Source organism: Tursiops truncatus, chromosome 15, assembly GCF_011762595.2.
Source record: "Tursiops truncatus isolate mTurTru1 chromosome 15, mTurTru1.mat.Y, whole genome shotgun sequence".
NCBI classification, from domain to species: Eukaryota; Metazoa; Chordata; class Mammalia; order Artiodactyla; family Delphinidae; genus Tursiops; species Tursiops truncatus.
In genome coordinates this window covers 71430678-71452125 of record NC_047048.1, presented here as the reverse complement: position 1 = coordinate 71452125, position 21448 = coordinate 71430678, and the positions used below count along the sequence as shown (strand labels likewise).

General features: G+C 48.9%; 3 protein-coding genes across 4 annotated transcripts in view; all 3 read right to left on the bottom strand.

Annotated features, from left to right (window-relative positions):
• Positions 1 to 1526: 1526 nt before the first annotated feature.
• Positions 1527 to 13187, bottom strand: PIGT (phosphatidylinositol glycan anchor biosynthesis class T). Of its 2 annotated transcripts, none has more exons than XM_073793038.1 (12): positions 12962 to 13187; positions 12232 to 12409; positions 10438 to 10565; positions 10035 to 10135; positions 9801 to 9887; positions 9186 to 9273; positions 8999 to 9096; positions 8731 to 8896; positions 7855 to 8055; positions 3057 to 3252; positions 2858 to 2941; positions 1527 to 2198 (listed from the first exon to the last, which is right to left on the bottom strand). In XM_073793038.1, the coding sequence occupies exons 1-12, from the start codon at positions 13146 to 13148 to the stop codon at positions 1946 to 1948; spliced, it is 1767 nt and encodes a 588-aa protein (XP_073649139.1). In that variant the 5' UTR covers positions 13149 to 13187; the 3' UTR covers positions 1527 to 1945. The 2 variants fall into 2 exon arrangements, with proteins under 2 accessions (XP_073649139.1, XP_033696972.1); XM_033841081.2 differs by having other exon boundaries at positions 3057 to 3222; positions 12962 to 13184.
• Positions 13188 to 18898: 5711 nt separating this feature from the next.
• DBNDD2 (dysbindin domain containing 2) lies at positions 18899 to 21397 on the bottom strand. Its single transcript, XM_033841082.2, has 3 exons — positions 21259 to 21397; positions 20929 to 21066; positions 18899 to 19573 (listed from the first exon to the last, which is right to left on the bottom strand). Exons 1-3 carry the CDS (start codon positions 21395 to 21397, stop codon positions 19368 to 19370), a joined length of 483 nt encoding a protein of 160 aa, XP_033696973.1. The 3' UTR covers positions 18899 to 19367.
• Positions 21267 to 21448, bottom strand: part of SYS1 (SYS1 golgi trafficking protein) — a 35036-nt gene continuing 34854 nt past the window's right edge. The window contains exon 4 of the mRNA XM_073793042.1: positions 21267 to 21405. Within this exon, the coding sequence (XP_073649143.1) occupies positions 21399 to 21405 (7 nt within the window). The 3' untranslated portion in view covers positions 21267 to 21398. The remainder of the gene's footprint in view (positions 21406 to 21448) is intronic.

Sequence of the window (21448 nt, the reverse complement as noted above, 5' to 3'; positions counted from 1 at the left end):
GACCACTTCCCTTATCTGCCCACCTGCATTCTTATCTCACCGACACCCTGCGTATTTACTGCTTGTTGAGTAAAAGCATCTGGACCCAGTTGCTTTTGCCCATGGTCTGGACTAGCTCACTCACATCACCTCCCTTCCTAGACAGACACACACACACACACACACACACACACACACACACACACACACACACACACACACACACACACACACACACACACACACACACACACACACACACACACACACACACACACACACACACACACACACACACACACACACACACACACGTCGTTTGTATGTTCTAGAGGCTCTTGGAAAACCTTCAGAGGTAACCTGAACAGCCCCATCTATGTTAGCTGTACAGACATGACCAATCCTACTGTGTTAAAGACTGCACTCATACTTGTGGGGTTTCTAGAAAGCCCCTCACCCTACCCATCCCTACCTCTAGACCCCAGACCCCAAGCCAGAATAGCCCACACCCATTCATACATTTATGTCTGTTGACAGCACTTACAACTTGTCCTGAGTGCAGTCAGGTCCAGATGGCGGACAGCCCCTGTGCCTCCAGGAAGCCCCTAGTCTAATGGAAGTTAAAGGACAGTAACAGCCAGGGTGATAAGGAACATGAAAGCTAAGTCCAAGGAGGGGAAGGGCACACAGCAGCTCGGTGTATCAGGGAAGAATTCCTGGAGGAAGGAACATCTCACCTCGTTTTGTAAGTCAGAGTGAACCTAGCAGTTGAGGGGGGCATGTGGTTGGTGGAGCAGGGCATTTTGTTTGATGGGCAATCCACCAAACCACTATGATGGGAGAACTGGGGGAGGGAGGGGCAGACCACAAGTAGCTTATACAGTTGATGCCAAGTGTGTAAGGAGAAGAGACAGACGATGGGGGCAGGGCAGACATCTGCCTAAGGACTTGTTTTACAGGAATCCAGGGTTATACAACCTGGAGAGGTAGGCAGGGGTGGGCTTCAAAGCCTGTGGGTGGTCTAAGGACCACCTGCAACAGAAGCTCCAGAGGAGCCTGATAAAAACATAAAAACTCGAAGTCTAGGCTACACCCAGAACGACTGAATTCACAGGGTCTGGACCCCAGGAATCTGCACTATTTCACAAGAGCCCCACATGATTCTAATACACAGTCTGGTTGGAAAACCACCACACAGAGTTCTTCCGTCACTCCAGCCCTACCCTTGGTGATGGGGACTGGTTCTCAGGGCTCCTAAAAGGCGCAGGATGATTCATTTTCATGGTCATGGAAATGTTGATGTAAAACACTCCCAGCCAAACCCAGGGAGTTCTGGGAATTACAGTCAGACATGGTGGGCGGGGAGGGAAGCAGGAGACGGGAAGGAATTTCTGGCAGGGGTGGGAGGAGGTAGGGGAATTTTATTTGGTTGGTTGGTTGTTTCTTTGGTGGGGAGGAGGGGATGGGGTAGGAGGTCCTGTTCAGGCACCCAGCAAACACGCCCTAGTCCCCAGCTCTTCCCAGGCCTCAGGGACAGGAGGCAAAGAACCAAGGAAATAGGCACTTTTTATTCCACACCCAGTGAACTCCACCTACTGCACGATACGAATTCCTCAGCACATCCTATTATCCAGGCCACCGTATAACAGAACTTTCTGCAGTGATGGAAACATCTGTCCTCACTGCCCAGTACTGCAGCTGCTGATCACTTTTGGTTACCGAGCACTTGAAATGGGGCTAGTACGGCTGAGGAAGTACACTTTCAATTTCAATTAATTTCAATTCAAACACACATCTGGCTAGTGGCTACTGTCCTGATAGCGCCACTTGAGGCCCTGGCCCAATCCAGGGGTCAGCTTGGTTCAAAAACTGCCTCGGGGGAGGGCACGCGGCAGAAGCAGCCCTGGGGGTCCGTCACCACCCACCTCGGAGAGAAGCAGCAGCCCAGCGGTGAGGAGGGCGCGCCTCAGAGCGGGGGGACGCCTCGGGCGCGCCGGATGAGGTTGGCCAGCCGCCTGGCCAGGCCGCCCTTGCTGGGCTCCTCAATCTGGAAGGTTCGGGTGAGGAGGTTGTAGAAGGAGCCGTAGCACACGGCCACCACTGTGCACGTGAGGCAGATGACGTTGTAGGGCATGCTGAAGTCCGGCGTGGGCAGGCTCACCAGCAGTGGCTCCGTGTAGAGCCGCACGAAGTAGCTGGAGCTGTCGGAGGCTGGGAAGCTGGGGGTTGGGAGGGAGAGGTGAGGCTGGACTGGCTGCTACCCGCGCCGTCTCGCCACCCCCTCCTCGCACCGCACTGGGCCAGTCTTGGCAGTAAGGGTTTTCAAAGCCTTCTTAGCCTCAAAGCCTTTTAAAGCTCAACACAGAAATCTGATCACAGGAGAGCAGCTCCGGTGCTGAGGGAGAGGGAAGGGGCCCTGCCTCCACTTGGCTGCCTTTTCCTTAGCCTTCTGGTCTCAGCCTAAAGGCCATCTCCTCAAAGCAGCCTTCCTGAATGACCCACCAGACTACTCCCCAGTGACCTAGCAGCTCCCCTCTAGACTGAGCACAGGTAGGGCAGGGGCGAGTCTGTTTTGTTTACTGTGGTACACATGGTGCTCTCTGAAGTACCTGGCATCTGATAAGCGCTCAATTAAATATTTGTTAAGGGAAATAATGAGTAAACTTGGGCTATACATACTGCGCTTCTCACCTATTGATTCTCCTAGAAGCTCTTTAGGATCATTCCATAAAGGCTGTACAAATATTAGAGACCACTAGGGTTTTAATTAGGACTGAGGGAACCTACTCATTACTTTGGAAGAGGCAGCATGTAGCCCCAGCCCAGCCCGCAGGAACCTGATCCTCTGTGCTGGTGTCACGGCTGAGGTCACACTTACAGGGTGCTGAAGAGGGGACTCTCTTCCCAGTCCACGGGTTGGGCGGCCACCTCGCTGGGCACGAGGGCACTGAGGACAGATGGGCTGCAGAGAAGCAGACAGATATTCTGTGAGCCGTGTCCCTCACAGCTCCTCCATCAAGGGTAAGTGGCAGAGAGGGTGGGTCAGGAGGGTGGGGGCAGCAGGTCGGGGAGCCCACCTGACGTAGAAGCCGTGGTTGGGGTCCGGGGTGTACTCGGTCCACTTAAGCAGCGCCCGCTCAAACCGGATGGAGACCTTGGTGACCGAGCTGGCCGGTAGCTGAATCAGCATCTCCAGGAGGTGGGGCTGCATCCGGTCCTGGGCAGGCTGGTAGTGGATGTAACCTGGGGGAGAGGTAGGGGCCACCCATAGCTCTTTTTTTGTTAGTTAGTTAGTTAGTTAGTCAGTTATGGCTGCATTGGGTCTGTGTTGCTGTGCGCAGGCTTTCTCTAGTTGCAGCAAGCGGGGGCTACTCTTCATTGCGGTGCGTGGCCTTCTCATTGAGGTGGCTTCTCTTGTTGCGGAGCACGGGCTCTAGGCGCGTGGGCTTCAGTAGTTGTGGCTCGTGGGCTCTACAGCGCAGGCTCAGTAGTTGTGGCGCACGGGCTTAGCTGCTCCGCGGCATGTGGGATCTTCCCGGACCAGGGCTCAAACCTGTGTCCCCTGCATTGGCAGGTGGATTCTTAACCACTGCGCCACCAGGGAAATCCCACCCACAGCTCTTTCCTGGGCTCAGACTACCTGCACCTCTCATCCCTACCTATCAAGGCCTTGGGGCCTGGATCGGGGTGCCCAGAAGGAGGGCTTTGGATCACAGAAGCCAGGCAGGCTCACAGGAGGGAGGAGGATCGCAGAAAAGGGAAAAGGTGTTTCCAGGGCAGCCGCCATCCCAGGACGTGTTCAACCTAATCCATCTTCACATCATGAAAACTGGGCCACCAGACAGGTGCCTCGCGTGATGCGAAAGGCAGTCCACAGAACCACCTGGGAAGTTTTCTTGCCAAAAATATAAGACCTGAATCTAATCAAATTTCTAAATCTAACCACTGATACTCAAGAATACACAAGGGACAGGAACATGCTAAACACGGGCAAATCCAGAATGCAGAACATCCTATACAACAAATGACCCAGTTTTGCCAACAAATAAATTAAAAAAAAAAAAAAAAAGCCTGGGAACTGTTTTATAGGTTAAAGGAGATTTAAGAGTACCACACTAATCAAGACGTGAATAACAAGGGAAATGGGGGTGAGGGGGAGTGTATACGGGAGCCCTGTACTTTCTGCTCAACTTCTCTATAAACCTAAAACCTAAAAGTCTATTACCTTAAAAAAGAGAGGGAGAGAAACTTAAGAGCATATCAAGCAAATGTAATGTGACGAGGTTACTTTGGTCCAATTCAAACAAACCAACTATAAAATTATTTTCAAGAACACTGGGGAAACAGGAGTGACAATGATAGATTATATATTTGTGTACTTTAGTATTTAAAGGTGAATTGATACAATGTCTAGAATTTAAGATACTCCAGCAGAAACATAACCAAACCAATAAATAAAGGGAGAGATGAAACAAAAATGACGGGAAGCTGTGGAACAGAATAGAGAGCTCAGAAATGAACCCACACTTATATGGGCAATTAATCTATGACAAAGAAGGCAAGGATATACAATGAGGAAAAGACAGCCCCTTCAATAAATGGTACTGGTAAAACTAGATAGCTACATGCAAAAGAATCAAACTGGACTACTTTCTCACACCATATACAGAAAAAAACCTCAAAATGGATTAAAGACTTAAATGTAAAACCTGAAATGATAAAACTTCTAGAAGAAAACATAGGCAGTATGCTCTTTGACCTGGCAATATTTTGGGGGGTATGTCTCCTCGGGCAAGGAAAACAAAAGCAAAACTAAACAAATGAGGTTACATTAAATTAAAAAGCTTCTGCACAGCAAAGGAAACTATCAACAAAATGAAAAGACAGCCTACTGACTGGGAAAGGTATTTGCAAACGATATATCCGATACAGGGTTAATATGCAAACTATACAAAGAACACATACAACTCAACATAAAAAAAAAACCCAAAATTACAAACTGGGCAGAGGACCTGAACAGACATTTTTCCAAAGAAGGCATACAGATGGCCAACAGGCACACAAAAAAATGTTCAACATCACTGATCATCAGGGAAATGCAAATCAAAACCACAATGAGATTATCACCTCACACCTGTCAGAATGGCTGTCATCAAAAAGACAGCAAACAGGGACTTCCCTGGTGGCACAGTCGTTAAGAATCCACCTGCCAATGCAGGGGACATGGGTTCGAGCCCTGGTCTGGGAAGATCCCACGTGCTGTGGAACGACTAAGCCCATGCACCACAACTACTGAGCCTGTGCTCTAGAGCCCACGAGCCACAACTACTGAGCCCAGGTGCCACAACTGCTGAAGCCTGTGACCCACAACAACTGAGACCACAAGCCACAACTACTGAAGCCCATGTGCCTAGAGCCCATGCTCCGCAACAAGAGAAGCCACCGCAATGAGAAGCCTGCGCACTGCAATGAAGAGTAGCCCCCACTTACCACAACTAGAGAAAAGCCCGTGTGCAGCCACAAAGACCCAACGCAGACAAAAAAAAAAAAAAAAAAAAAACGACAACAAATGACAAGTGTTGGTGAGTATGTGGAGAAAAGGGAAACCCGGTGCACTGCACTGGGAACGTAAATTGGTGTAGCCACTATGGAAAACAGCAGGGAGAGTCCTCAAAAAATTAAAAATAGACCGACCATACAATCCAGCAATTCCACTCATGGGTATTTATCTGAAGAAAATGAAAACATTAATTCAAAAAGATATATGCACCCCAACGTTTACTGAAACATTATTCACAATAGTCAAGATATGGAAACAACATACGTGCCCATCGATAGACAAATGGATAAAGAAGATGTGGTACATATAAACAATGGAATATTAGCCATAAAAAAGAAGGAAATCTCGACATTTGCAACAACGTGGAAGGACCTAGAGGATCTTACACTAAGTGAGATAAATCAGACAAATACTGTATGATATCACTTATATGTGGACTCTGAAAAATAAAAACAAATGAACGAACATAACCAAACAGAAACAGTCAGAGATACAGAGAACAAACAGGTGGTTGCCAGAGGCTGGGGGGGTGGGGGGCGAGGAGAGAAATAGGTGAGGGAGGGTAAGAGGTACAAATTTTCAGTTGCAAAATAAATGAATCAGGTATGAAATGCACAGTGTGGGGAATATAGTCAATAACTACGTATAATATTTGTATGGTGACAGATGGTAACTAGACTTATCATGACGGTGATTTTGAAATGTACAGAAACACTAAATCACTATGTTATGCACCAGGAACTAACATAGTGTTATAGGTCAATTATACTTCAAAAATAAACAAAAAAGGGGACTTCCCTGGTGGTCCAGTGGCTAAGGCTCCGCGCTCCCAATGCAGGGGGCCCGGGTTCCATCCCTGGTCAGGGAACTAGACCCCACATGCCGCAACTAAAGGTCCTGCATGCCACAATGAAGATCCCGCACACGGCAACAAAGATCCTGCGTGCCGCAACTAAGACCTACCGCAGCCAAATAAATAAATAAATTTAAAAAATAAAGAAATAAACGGACTCATAGAAAAAGAGATCAGATTTGTGGTTACTAGAGGTGAGGGGTAGGGGGAAGGGGAATTGGATGAAGGCAGTCAAAAGGCACAATCTTCGAGTTCTAAGATAAGAATTAGGAAAAAAAAAAAAGAATTAGGGATGTCATGTACCACGTGGTAAATATAATAGGCACTGTTGTGCATTATGTACGAAAGCTGTTATGAGTAAATCCTAAGAGTCCTCATCACAGGGAAAAAACAATTTTTTTTCTATTTCTTTAATTCTGTATCTGTACAAGATGGTGGGTGTTCACTAAACTTACTGTGGTCATCATTTCAAGATAGATGTAAGTTAAATAAGTATGCTGAACACCTTGAACTTATAATGTGCTATATGTCAATTATATCTCAATAAAACTGGAAGAAAGACATCAACAACAACAACAAACAAAAAATAGTATATGAAGCTGGAGACCGCTGAGGCTGGATAATGGGTACATGGGGGGTTCATTACACTATTCCATTTGGGTATGCGTTTGAAATTTTCCAGAGCGAACGGTTAAAAAAACAAAAGAAACAAAAAAAACCCGAAAATCCTACAAAATACATTGGTAGGATGTTCGAAGTAGAGATTTTGAAGGTGGTACAGATAGTGGAGCTGAAAATAAGTAAAACTATTAACCACAGGCTTGAAAATATGGTAAACAACAGAGGGGTTTAGAGAAGATTGTAAGTCTAGCTGTTTGGGATGTGCTGTAACCTCTTCCTAGGAAGTCGTCTTCTGTATTACTAGTCTCCCTCCACTCCAAACGAAAACAAGTGCTTTTGTGCTATGCCTGGCATCTCTTAGAAAGCACTCAGTAAATATTAACTCTTCCTTAGAAAAATAATAGAAAATAAAAACAAATTTTAAAAATCACATCTCTTTACCCCACCCGAGGAAGCAAAACCATCTATTCCAGCTGTTATCTTCTTTGTTTCCAGTACTCTGTTTTTCTTGCTAACCCATTTTCCACCTGAAAGAGCCTATGAATCATCAGAAAACAAAAACATGTGCCCAGAGCACCAGGAAGCAAATGAAAAAGATATGGAAACTCCTGCCCTTATCAAGTCCTATTAAGAGTCACCAGAACTACGTGGTTTAACTCTTTTGGCTTTATAAATACTTCCAGATCTGGCATTGGTGAGGTTACCCTTTCCATTTCTCAAACTATTCCTAACTCGTGACGCCTGTGTAGACTGCCGAGGCACTTCCGGAATGACGCTGAGAACTGAGGCTTTGGGGGACCTGGAGGGGAGGTGGGGGGCTGGGTCGGGACTCGGCACTTACTTGGCTTGTTCTCCTTGCCCTTGGAGGTGATGGTGAGGGTGTGCACGTACAGCCGCAGGTACCAGGGCACAGTGTCCAGCAACAGCACGGGGAAGGCCCGGTACGGGTGGGTGTTGTACAGCAGCGTGCTCAGCTCCCCGTTGTGCAGCCCGTAGCCGCTCACGTACCGCTGGGCGTACAGGAAAGGTGTGGGTGGGGCCTCTGTTCAGAGAAAAGTCAACAGTTAACCACTGCTTTAAAAAAAAAAAAAAAAAGCATCATTCCCCACCTTCACTGCCTGGGCCAGGTTCAGAGTCTCAAAGCCAGGGAGGGGAGGGGGTAATGCTTTGCATTCAGAACTGGGAAACCTGCATTCTGGAACCATCCCTGGCTTCCCCAACCCACAGCAATGATAACAGAATTACTAATATTTACTAAGTACTTATACAGGCCGAGCTCTGTGCCCCCAAACCAAGTGCTCCTCACGATATTTCACATTTTTCCTTGGTAACACTGAACATAATCACAATTGTTTGATGCCTGCTTCAACTATCAGATGTTAATGTTGCTCGAAAGCAGGGTACTTCTGTCTTCAAAAAAAATTTTGTTGACTGAATGAATGAATGCATGATTGACCTCCATGTTTTCCATTAATTACCTCACCTGATCCGCTAGGTATTACTGTCCCCGCTTTCAAGACGAGGCAGTAAGGTTAGGAACCTGCCAAGGGCACAGAGCTTAGAAGAGGTGGAGTTAGAATCAGGACGTCTGACTCAAGAGTTCTGGGTCTAAACACAAGCCTGTTACCTCGCGGTGAAGAGGCAGGACTGTGAGTCTCCCGCACGAGCTGAACCCTCTGTAGCCTATGGGGGCTGCGGCTGCCCACCTCCCACCCACCATTCCCTGGGGGTCTCTTCCACTTGAGCTGGAGGTTGAGGCTGCGCGAGCTGTTGATCACGGCCGTGTCCAGCAGGTCGTAGACGGCATAGGTCTTCCGGGTGCCCAGGACGACGTCCTGGTACGTGGTGAGCGGGGCCGGGTACACCTCCAATGTCTCATTGTCCTGGGGACACAACGGCAGGGCTGAGAAGTGAGCGGAGGGGCAGGCTGGTCTTGGGGGCTGGGGGCGGGCGATGTGTGTGGCTGGAGGCCTTAGTCTTAGTACCTGGCTATAGTTGGTGACGTCCACATAGACTCGGCTCTCCGAAGCCAGGGGGCAGGGCTCTGTGAGGGTTCGGGAGAACATCCGAAAGAGGGACCAGTCTGAGGAGCAGAGAGAGGGGTTGAGCAGGGGCGGGACTACGCCTGCTCCACGTAGATGGGGTGGGGCTGGCAGTGGGTGGGCAGCTTACCTTGCTTCCCCTGCCCCGTGACGAAGGCATCAAATACAACGGACAGGGTCTGCCTCAGCTCCCAGGAGATGCTGGCACAGCGTGCATCCTACCACGAGGGCCAGAAGGCAGCAGTGAGGGCCTGCCACTCCCCCAGCCGCACAGCCCCAGGGACTACTACCCGGACTCAGTCCCTTGTCCATCCTGTACCTCCCCATCCATCAGTTTGCTACCACCCACTACCGAGCACTTGCCCTCGTGCCGGCAGCTTAACGCGCATCACTGGGATGAACCATCACTGATAACCAGAGGAACTGATACTGCTATTATTCTCATTTGACAGATGAGAAAACCTGGGAACTAAAATGACTCACTCAAGGTCAAGTCAGCTGGTGAGTGGCTGAGCTAGCAGCTGCACCCACACGGCTATCACTCTTAACCACGACGAAGACTGAGTGAATGCTTGCCAGGCAACCACTCGGTTTCCTTGGTGCGTGGCCAGTGCCCTGACTCATCATCATCACATCTCCCACTGACTACTGGCTCAGCCCTCGGTAGACACTGGGCTATGTGCTTTACCTGCACCTTCTCTCAGAGCCCCTGGATGGCCCCCATCGCCTGTTCCCCGTGACTTACTCTGCAAACAGGGCGGATATGCACTGCCTGGGAGTGGTAGCTCGTGTGAAACAGGCGATCGGCCTTCAGCAGCACAGAGAGACCTGCCTGGAGGAGGTGGCAAGAGAGAAAACGTCAGTGTCCCACACGGCAGGGCACCCGGGCATGGGGCCGAGGTCAGGCAGTGAGGGGGCATCTGCCGACTCCATCCACTCTCTGGGGCTCCCACCTACATTGAGGCCCCTCTGGCCTCACCTTGGAACTGCAGGGCAAGAGCTTCTTCCACGGGGTGAGGTTCTCAGTGCAGACGACCTCCCGAGGCAGCACCGCATAGCGCAGGAAGGAGTGATCTGTGCCTGAGAGATGGAAGCCTGTCTGGGGAGGCTCTCAGGTCGCCCCTCCTCAGGACCCACACATACTCTCTAGTACCACCGCCCTAACAGTGTCAGCTCAGGGGGAAGCGGGGAGGACACCCTCCTCCCTTTGGGAGAAGGTAATGCGGAGACAGCAGAGTCTCGGGAAACCTTCCTCTGGGGCCTGCACACCCAGGGGATTTATGACCTGGCCCCGCTGAGGAAGAAGGAAGCAGAGGGGAAAGGAGGCAAAGGCTTGGGTAGGAGGAACAGGAAGAAGGAAGGGGCCGTGGAGGCTGTCTCACCATTGGCCAGCCCCAGGGGTTTGAAGGAGGCGCTGGGTGTGACTGTGTTGGTGGAGTCAATGAAGTTGAGAGAGGCGCAGAAGATCCCCGAGAGGACGTTACTGAGCTCCTTCCAGGACTTATCCACACTAAACGGAGACACAAACCCACTCACTGTCCCAGGGCTGCGTCTGCTTCCTCACTCCCCTCTGGACACCCCTGCATCCCCAGAGGCCTCTGCTTGGGTGGTTCCTCCTCCCGCCTAGTAATGCCCTCCTAACTCCTCTCTGCTCCCCTTCGAAGAGGTTCCCTCCTCCAGGAAGCCTTGCCGCCCTCCTCAACCACAGCCTCCTCCTGGGCTGCTGCAGTTCTGACCATCCGAGCCTCTCACCAGGGTCCTCCTGGGAAATGGCTGGGTGGCAACAGCATCTCGTCCTAAGCATCTTTTCTCCTCAACTAGGCTGTGAGCAACCTGAGGGCAGGGAGCAAGTCTGGGTCACCCACGTACCTCCCACAATGCTATGCAAAATGCCCCACACGCCAGAGGCTGAGATCAGCTCACTGATCCAACCTGAGGTGTGCTCAGCTGGGCAAAACGACATACTTCCCTGTGAAAACCCTGGGTGAGTCCTGATTCTACGCTCAGGGTTGGGAAGTCTTACATCTACAGAGGCTCACTGAGCAAGGGAAAACAAGCATTCTAGGACCCCACAGAAACATCAAATTAAATTAGACTTTTTTCTTAGAGAAATACCAAAACAGATTTGCTCTTTATACTAATAACAGAATAAAACTAGAATTCTGAACATCACCTCCATATTATAGGTAATTATGAGGGGAGACAGTGACAGCAGAGCAGATGGGACAAAAGGCAAAGAAGCCAGGGTTCAGACAAGAGAGGAAGCCTTGGCTACTGTGGGGTTTGCTCCTCATTTGACATCACCTTAGAGCTGTCCTGGGGGTTTTCAATAGTCCTCTGTTCAGAGCTTTCCAATTGCTCCAATCCTTAGGCCTCAAATAAAGACTGCAAACTGGAAGCCTGAGAGCTCTACCCAAACCATAGCCATGTTTCATTTGACGTGCACAACGTTAACCCATGTGGCATTTCTTAGATGTTTTAATTACTTGCTGACACTTAAACTTGCCAATTTTCACATTAAAATCCAGATTGCTGGTAACTCGTTAAAAATGAGAGTACCTGACGACCCTAGGCCCCTATTCCCACGTGGCAACAATCCATAGGATTGAGTGGCAGCTGTCCTCCCAAGCTCTGCCACAGGCCTCATCACTCCCTATTCTGACTCCAATTTTTTTTTTTTTAATCATACACGTGCTACTGATTTCCCACAGTCGGATTAAGAGGATACTGTGGTCCAACCACAGTACCTAACCACCTCCCTCCGCCCCGCAAATAAAAGCAATTTTTCTAATACAGAGATCTGGTGTCTTGTAGGCCAATTCTAGCCCACATATACTTTGTTTGGCCCTTGTGGCATTTTGTTATTATTATGTGAATGAATGTCTTTTAAAAGGCTGTCCAGTTTGCCACAGCTTCCTACTGCCTTACATCTAAGTAAGCTTCACATATTTGTTATCTGCATCTGTAGATACACACACACGCTACCTCAGGTCTGGAAGTATTAGGGGAAGGAAGTATATTCAGCCAAGAATGCCACTACGTCATAATATTTCTTACTTCCAACGCCATATTTACCCCCATGGAACTGCTGCCCCCAGGGGCAGTAGCAGGAGGACACCACCTGCCCTGCCATGTTCCCAGCACAGCCTGCCACAGGCCTCAAGGTGGGCACTCACTCAGTGACGGTGTCTTGGAACCAGGCCCACAGCTCTGCACCTGATGGGGCCTGCAAGAAGGGTGTCCCCCAGTATCGAGTCCTCCAGAAGCCTTGGGTTAAGGACAGGTGCAGCTCCCGTAGAGAATACTTGGAGATCAACTGCCCCAGTGCTTTGGGGAAGAGCCTATAATGAGATACTGGAGAAGGAGGTGCAGGTGAGTGATGATCCTGGAGGGAGGGTTCTCAGCCACCCCAAAGAGACAATACACCCCAGTTCTGGGGTCAGAGGAATCTAGATTCCTGACCAGACTCAGTCACTTACAAGCGATGTGATCTTGGACAGGTGCCTTACCTCTCTATATCTCCAATTTCTTCCTTGTAACCATTCACAGAACTTATCACCGTGCCCAGCACCCACGATAAACCGTAACCATCAATAGCATCATCATCAGTGTTGTCAACAGAGGGTTTTAACTAAATGTTTAGAGTGGCAGCCTGGAGCTGCGGAGAGAGCACTGGACTAAAAGTCAGGAAGAGTCACTGCTCCTCTCCGGGGCTCAGTTTCTTCACTGGTATAACGGGATTCTTCAAAAACTATCCCATCCTTCTACAAGGACCATCTGTGTCAGGCCCCAAGCCCAGGGACCAGAACCTCACCCAAGGATCAGTCCTCGCCCCCAAGGCTAGCCTCCACCCCACTCCCAGCAGGTGCCACAGATATCTTTCTCCCGTCAGTGTCCTCTTCTCACCTTCTTCCCGCTGCAGCTCCGAATCCCAGCGCGTGCGGAACTGGAATGTGGCGGCTACGTCCCCAGAAGGCAGCGGGGTGATGACGAGCTCCTCCCGCAGGCTGTCGCGTGGGGGCTCCGTCTGGCCCCAGACGCCCGGCCCGAGAAGCAGCAGCACCAGCAGAGAAAGCGGCGCTGCCGCCGCCATAGCTGCGGCTGTTTCCGCCTCCCAATGGCCCCGCCTCCGCGAAAGGCCGGCTTCCAATAGGAAGAGCGTTTGAGAAGCGACTTCCGGTGCCGTCCCGGAAGCCGGGGTGCGGCTACGACAGCGACTGCCAGGATAGGCCTTTGAAGGGCTGCTGGGTGTAAAGGGGCGCTGATAGGGCACAAAGGGCAGTGGGCACGTGGCGTGGCTGGGACCTGGATTGAGGATCCCCGCTTCCCCACGACAAAGTTCTTAATAATACCGACCGCCATTGTGCCTCCGTGATAGTTGAAGAAACAGACTGAAAAATTATTACTTTTGCAAGGTCACACTGCCAGGCTCCTGTCTCCCTGAGCTTCGTGTCTCTATTTGCCCTGTCCTAAGCCTAGCCAAGAACTTTACTGCAAAACCCTCAAATAACTCACCCTTTTATTATGAAAAATTTCAAACATACAACAAAATCGAAAGGATGAATACCTGTTAAAATGAACATCTGTATCCGCATCACCCAGATTCCACTATTAACATGTTACTGCACTTGTTTTATCACATATCAGCTTCTATCTCCCCCAATTCATCTTATGTTTTGATGCATTTCAAAGAAATTTCAGACATAAGGACACTTCCCCTTAAATGGTTCAGCATGCATATCATTAACTAGAGTTCCATAGCTGTTTACATTTTTCTTTTGGTGTAAAATTTACAAACAATGAAATGCTCAACTCTGAGGTGCACATTCATTGAGTTCAACAAATGGATACACCTGTGTAACTCTTCAAGATATGTTTGGAAAATCCCTGAAAGTTGGCTAATGCCCCTTGCCAGGCAATGTCTGTGACCCCTGCCTTCCAGATGCAACCACTGTTCTGATTTTTCTCCAGAAAATGGATTAATCTGTTCTAGAGCTTCGTATAGATGAAATCATCATATAGTATGTGTACTTTTTTTGTAAAAGGCTTCTTTCATGGGAAGAATGTTTTGGAGAATCATTCATGTTCTTGCATGTATCAGCAGTGTGTGTCTTTTCATTTCTGTGTAGTAGTCATACATTGTCTGAATATACCATAGTTTATCTGCTCTCCTGTCCATGTACACCTGAGTTCTTTCAAGTTTTTAGTTCTTATGAGCTAGGCTGCTATACAAGTTTCTTTGTAGGCATATGCTTACATTTCTTTTAGGTAAATATTTAGGAGTGGTCAAAGAATAGGTATATGTTTAATTTTACAAGAAACTGCTAGATCTTTCTCCAAAACATGTCATTTCATACTTGTACCAACAATGTATGAGAGTCCCCATTGCTCCACATCCTGGTGAACATTTAATTTGCGGGGCTTTTTCGTTTTTGCCACGTGGGCGTGTTTGTAGTAGTATCTCATTGTGGTTTTAATTTGCATTTCCGTGGTACCTAGTGATGTTGAACAGCTTTTCATGTGCTTCTTGGCCATTCATATCTTTTTTGCGAAAGATCTGTTAAAATCTTTTTCCACCTCTCCCCTTTTGTGCTGACTTGAGTTGTAGGAGTTCCAAGCAATTCCTGCTTTGGTTTTTCCACCTGCCCAATGGGGTACACATTCATGAAGGATTTTGTAGAGTCTTTTGGTAAAACTGACAACCATCTGGCTCTGAAGAACCAGAGATTTGGTGTCTGCCGGGTCTGCCTAGATATACCCCTGACCAACTGGAGAGGAAATGTCAAAAAGACGTCTTTGTCTCATTATGCTCTCATTCTACTTACATCCAGTGTTCCTGCCCCACTAGACATGGAATAGAAGGAAGGCCACGAGCTTAGATGTCAGACAGACGTGGGTTCAAATCCCCACACCAGCCTTTAATCCATATGAGCATGAGCAACCTGAGTGCCACTCTTCCTGCTCTGTAAAACAGATAAACCTGCTTTCAGGGTTGTTGTAAGGATCAGAAATCAGGTACATGTAGAATCTGGAATGTAGTAAGTGCTTAATAGCCTCAACTAACCTTTACTCCAAGAGCTCTGTGAGGCAGGCACTATTATCTCCATCTTACAGATGAGTAAACTGAGTACAGAAACTGAGATAATTGCCTAAGATCACAGTGAGTGATGGAGCCAGAACTCGAGTCCACACTATCAACTTCAAAAACAAATTTTTTAAGGGAGTTGCTGTTATGATTATGATTACCTTGTACTTCTATGCTTTGTTTCCTTTTGAAATTGCCTGTCCCCATCACTCAAGACCAGCCACCCCCAGAGAAGACCTGCCTTCTCCCTCTCTAGTGTGCTACAGCCCACATTATAGTTCCATTATCTGTGGCCATGTCTCTTCCTGGAAGAGCTCTTGGCCACCTTAGTGTTTCTGTTGCATAAGCAAGGAGGCTAGCACATAGTGGGGGCTCAGTAATATTTGAATGAACAAACAAGAAAATATCATAACACCGTTCCATGTTGTCCCCACACCGCCATACTGTTCACAGTATCAAGTTCTGTGCACCCCTGGGGACTACTACAGTGTGAGCCGTCCTGGGAATCTTCCCCTGAGATGTGGTCCCTCCTATTTCCTCCACAGCACAGGATTCTACAGGAGGAGTCTGTCTTCTTCCCTCCTCTCAAGAGTCTATGACAAGTCTATGCAATGGACAGAAGACACCACACTGTGGCTTGGAGACTGATAGCTGGACTGCTTGCCTCGGAGTTGGAGCCAAATCATCCCCCATCTCCAAGGGCCCTGTGTGGCCTCAAATAAAACAGTCAGCTGGAGATGCTGGCTCTGGCTCTGAAGCCCAGCCAAGCCCCTGTGGTTTGGCAGAAGAAGAGGTCATTGTCCAAACAGGAAGTGGTCCTGGGGTCTCAGCTGACCCTAGATTTTCCCAGGCGGGGCTGGGGCTCATAGCAGCTGAACTGGAGGCTCCCCGTAGGCTCACAAACAATTCCACCTCTCCAGAGGGCTGCCGATCCCTCTCCCTGGACAGGCTCCCTGCCCCAGACCCCACAGATCTTAGCATTGTGTGCCTGGGGTTGTTGACATGCTGACAGCAACCAAGCTAGGCTAGCTTCCCATCATTCACCTTGGAGGAGAATGGGGAGATCCCAGGAGCTGAGAAGCCCTCAGAGCTGACCTGTGGATATTATGGGGTGCACCCCAGGAGAAGGCTCAGCCGCAGTCAGACCGGAGGCTGAGCCTCGCTACTCCAAAGGAAGGGACAAGAGGACAAAGAACAAGAGGGCGGAGACCATGTCTTCTGTGTGCAGCAAAGTCATCGGCAACCCAGAAAAACCACAAAATTTAACATGAGGCCGGGCCCTGGCCCAGCACAGTGGATGATCTCAACTTGGACACAGACACTTTTAGACAAAAGGAACACAGAACTCCCACAAGTTTTTCAGTAGCGCTAGGAAAAGCACTTAAGAACTGTCACTTACAATGGCCTCCTACAGGGGTGGAAGCAAAATGGGGCTATTGGGAAGACTGCACCCCTGTCACTCAGCCTGGATGGTACAAAGAGCTTTGGGATTTAGGCCGAAGGTCACTGACTCCATGGATGGTTTGATGTATGAAGGGAGGTGGAATGATTTAGTTTTTCTAATATGAAAAATGACTTGATGTTCCTTAAGGCTAGGTCCTATAACCCTCCTTTTATTCCAGTCTCTCCCTGGGCAAGCTCACTTGCACCCATACCTAAACTTACTTCCTACGTACTGATAAGTCACCTACTGATTTTCCAGCCCAATCCTCTGATCTACATTCCACTCTCATGCGTCCAAGTCCCTACTCAAAATGTCCTCTTGGTCTCAAAAGCAACTCGAACTCAACATGTCCAAAACCCAATTTATGGCCTCTTCCCCAAACCTAGTGCTCTCCTAAACTCCCCATCTGGATGAAGAACCCTCCAAATTATCCTGCAGCACAGGGCAGAAGCAAGGGTGGCACCCCTGAGCCCTTCCTCTCTCACACCTACCTATGAAAATAGTTTGAAATTTGCCTCCCCAATATCTCTCCATTCCGTCCACTTTTCTACAGCCGCCCCACCTCCACCCTATTCCATTTTTACCTAGATGGCTACAGTCATCTCCTGGCTTCCAGGCATCCATTCTGGTCCCCTCCAATCAGTACATCTCTACCAGGAGTCCTTGCACCCATTCTCCCCCTAAACTACTCCTACTCCGCTTTCAGATCTCAGCTCAAAACCACTTCCTCCAGGCAAACACCTCTTGACCTCTCTTAATAGGCTATTAACTCCTTCCTAGCACTAGTCCTGGTTGCAGTTTTACATCTGGGTCCCCAATAGACCCTGAACTCCATAAGAGCAGGATGGGGTCTTTTTTTTTTCTTTTTTTGTGCCACTACCACAGTCCCAGGGCCAAGCTCAGTGTCTTACACATGTTAACACTGACATTTAATATTTATTGAATGAATGTCATTTATTTGCTCATACCCTGCCTCAACCCAGTTAAGCTAATCATCACCACTATCTTCTAGGCCACCGTTGTCTCTTGCCTGGATTACTGTGTTACGTCTGTCTGGAGCCTGTCCTCTTCCAGTATGTTCTCTACACTGCAGCCAGAATTATCTTTTTAGGAAGCAACATCAACCACTTGTAATCCTTCATTACTCCCAATAAAGTTCAAAGTCGTAACGTGTAAACTGCTAGTTATCTACCCAATGACTGCTGTCCCCTTGTTTCTCAGTAACATAACCCTGATTTTATCAAGACAGCAGGGTGTCCTACCAAAGGACTACCCCCGCCTCTGCAGTAGCCAGGGTGCTTCTGAGAGGTCTGACAGGAAGTATAGGAATCAGACGCATTGGTAATTGAAACTTGAAGGGTTATTGTCTTTCCAAACGCCAGAATTTCCTTTCTTCTAGATAATGTTGTGTCCCTAAGTCTATAAAACATCTGTAAATGAAACATCCCTCAGGTTACCAAGTTCTGGTCAATGAGATGTAAGTGGACGCTATTGGTTAGAACTTCCAGAAATGCTTGTCGAGGTGGGACTCGGCAGCAGGCCGGGCCTGTTTTGCCCATCCTTAATCTCTTCTTCTTTCCACCAGCTTCAGAGACATGGTGGCTGGGGCCTCAACAGCCATTTCAGCCACGAGGTATCAATGAGAATTCCAGCCACGGGCCTTAGATGGCTGCACAAAAAGAGCCCAGAAGGACCCTGGTGTCCAATAACTGTGGAGCGACCACATCGCCCTGCGCTTTGGACTTCCTTTACATGAGGAAACCAGGTTTATACCTTAAGTCACTGGTATTTTACTAGCAAACTGAAACTTGATACAGGCTTCAAAGCGTTTTACGACCTGACCTTTGTCAATCTTGCCTCTCCCTTCATCTGCTCAAATTCAACAATTCAGTCAAGCTGAATGTTTGTCAGCTCCTCGGGACTTTTCTCTCCATTTAAAGTCTTTCCAAGCTGCTCTTTCTGCCTGGGTTACAGCCCCGCCTGGCTAACTCCTCCTCATCCTCTGCAACCCAGCTTAAAAGTCACCTCTTCAACGACCATAAAAGCCAGGTTAAGATGCCCATTTTCTGGTAACAGAACAGTTCCTCGGCATGCTACTTATTACGCTGTGAATTGTGGTGCTGACTTGATTTTCTCCTCCATGAAGGCAGGCAGCCTGTCTTGTTCAAAACTGTATTCCAAATCTGCAGCTAATTCCAAATAACGACTTCTTGAATACATGGAGTAAATGAGTCATGGGAATATGGTATTGGTCAGAGAGCTAAAGAAATGTATTGGGTTTGATATCTGTACAATGTGAACAGATGAAGTGGAATGGTTGGCATATTATTATCTGTTTATTATTCATACCGTGCCCTGTTCCGAAAAGGATGTAAGGAAGCAGGATGGCTGGAGTACCATCTCACTGGGAGTGTTAAGGAGTTCACATCCATTTAGAGACACTGGTTTAGGAGACGCTATCAGGAAACTGCAGGATAGTTTGGAGGAGGGAAGAGTGCTAAGAAAAGCAGTGGCATCTTGTCCTATCTCGTCTTCCATCTCCTCACTTGCAGGCCCTACCTCAGGAGTAAGCCAAAACCTGGCAGGGAGGTTGCAGCAGGGAAAGGTTAGCAGTAAAGCAGGAGCGGGTTAATTCCCAGAAAGGTACACCACCCACCGTCCTTTCCCCCCTCTGGTGCCTACTGCAGGTAAAGAGTCTGGTCTTCTCCGAAGCGCTCTGGCTGGGCCTGCGGTCTCAAGTGGAGAATAGGCAGCTCAATCAGTCTGTAGGTGTGGGCCCACTGCTAGCTGCAGGCTCCAGGCTCTGCCCCGCCATCTCCCCCATCCTCCTCCTCGTCAGACTGTGCCAAGGGCGTGTCTGCTCCGCCATCACTGACATCCGGGCTGTGCGGATTGGTGGAGGAGTCAGAGGACGAGGAGAAAGTGCGGGATGTGGTCCTGTCTGCCATGGGCATTGGCAGGCTCGGCTCCTCGGGACGGTCGTCCACCCCTGCCCAGAGAGAAGAGCCCGTCAGGGCCACGAACAGGGCTTCAGAGGACTCTTAGAGGCGCTCTGGCCAGGAGACACTGAGGCCCAGAGGGGAGCAGGGACTTGACCAGTCACCCGGCCAGGCTCCTGACTCCCAGTTCCTTCCACTTCACCGCACCACATCTGGGATCTAGAGTCTGGTCAATCAAGTCAAGAGTTCAAATTCTACCTACGTCACTTCCTTGCTACTGAGTAGTTTTGGGCAAGTCACTTACTTTCCCTCTCAAGGACTCTGCCCCTCCTCTGTAAAAAAGGGACCCCGACATTCCAGAGGGCTTTGAGGATGAAATCTGAGAATGCTCATAAACTGTCTGGCACATAGACCACCAATAAATAGCAGGTTTTCTTTTTTGTTTTGTTTTTGTTTTGTTTGCGGTACGCGGGCCTCTCCCTGCTGTGGCCTCTCCTGTCGCGGAGCACAGGCTCTGGACGCGCAGGCTCAGCGGCCATGGCTCATGGCCAGCCGCTCTGCAACATGTGGGATCTTCCCGGACTGGGGCACAAACCGGCATCCCCTGCATCGGCAGGCGGACTCTCAACCACTGCGCCACCAGGGAAGCCCAATAGCAGTTTTAAGTAAGAGAATATCTATCTTATAGGTTAAGGATGTGGGCTTTGGAGTCAGATAGCTCTGGTTCGAATCCAGCTTCTCTACTTTCTGGCTATGTGACAACAATATCTCTGAGTCTGATGTCCCTCTTTTATATATATATATATATATATATATATATTTTTTTTTTTTTTTTTGGCCGCATGCCATGTGGGAACTTAGTTTCCTGACCAGGGATCGAACCCACGCCCCTTGCATTGGAAGCCTGGAGTCTTGACCACTGGACCACCAGGGAAGTCCCTCTAATGTCCTTCTTTATAAGATGGGAATAATCCCACCTGCCCTCATAGGACATTGTAAGGACTGAGATAATATATGTAAAATAGCTTAGCACAGTATTAGAAACCTAATAAAGTGCAAAATAAATATTAAGATGACTAAAACTGCTTAAGTTGTCTAATATAAAAATCATATTTTTATGTTATTTTAATTATGTTAATTAACTACATTAATTTCACAAATATAAAATTGACAAAGGCTGAGGGGGTTGGGCCTTCCTAGAGTTTTGGATTAGGAATCTGTAACCCAGCTTCCCTCAAGGTCAACTTCCCTAAAATCAGAACAGACAGCTGTTTCATGGGTGGAAATGCCCACTCCCAGCCCCTACATGCACACTTCCCCAGTCCAGCCTTGCAACCTCACTTCAGAGCCCTGACATCCGGCTCTGGCTAACTGGTGCCCAAGAGCCCGAAGTAAAGGGGCATACCAGATGTCTGGGGGGTCGGTGGAGGATCTTCGCAAGGCAAGAACACGTCAGCTCCGTCCTGATCCCCCAGGTCGATAAGTTCCACTTGCTCAAGTGTGTCCACATTCACCTCCATGGATGAGATACTACCTATGGGGGCTGCAGATCACGGAGGGGGCAAGTCAGGAGGAGCCAGGCCAGAACCGACAGGATGGTCAGAGACATATGTCAGGTCTGGAGATAAGACGTTTAGGGGGCCAAGAAAACCAGGGGGGAGGTACCAAGATTCAGGACCTATAGGACTTCCTCCCTGCCCCACCCTAGTCCCTCTCCCCAGGATTCAGAACTTACGTCTGTGTGACTCGAGATGCAGGTGGGACAGGGGGAAGACAAACTCTGTCTCAGGCTGTAAAATGTCCTCAAAGAATTTCTGCCGCTCCCGAAGGCGGAGCTGCTGGCGCTCCAGGGCTGCCCGCGGATTTGGGTCCATGTCAGCTCCTGGAAGAGCAAGTACAGCTATGAAGTTGAGAGGGGATTCCGT

Coding starts and splice junctions, on each gene's coding strand:
- PIGT (XM_073793038.1), bottom strand. CDS start 13,148: ATGGCGGCGGCAGCGCCGCTTTCTCTGCTGGTGCTGCTGCTTCTCGGG. Junction 12,410..12,961: donor GGAGCTGCAGCGGGAAGAAG/GTGAGAAGAGGA, acceptor CTCCTTCTCCAG/TATCTCATTATAGGCTCTTC. Junction 3,253..7,854: donor GGGCAAGGAGAACAAGCCAA/GTAAGTGCCGAG, acceptor TAACAAAAAAAG/AGCTATGGGTGGCCCCTACC.
- DBNDD2 (XM_033841082.2), bottom strand. CDS start 21,397: ATGGACCCAAATCCGCGGGCAGCCCTGGAGCGCCAGCAGCTCCGCCTT. Junction 21,067..21,258: donor GCATCTCGAGTCACACAGAC/GTAAGTTCTGAA, acceptor CGTGATCTGCAG/CCCCCATAGGTAGTATCTCA. Junction 19,574..20,928: donor ACCGACCCCCCAGACATCTG/GTATGCCCCTTT, acceptor CTCTCTGGGCAG/GGGTGGACGACCGTCCCGAG.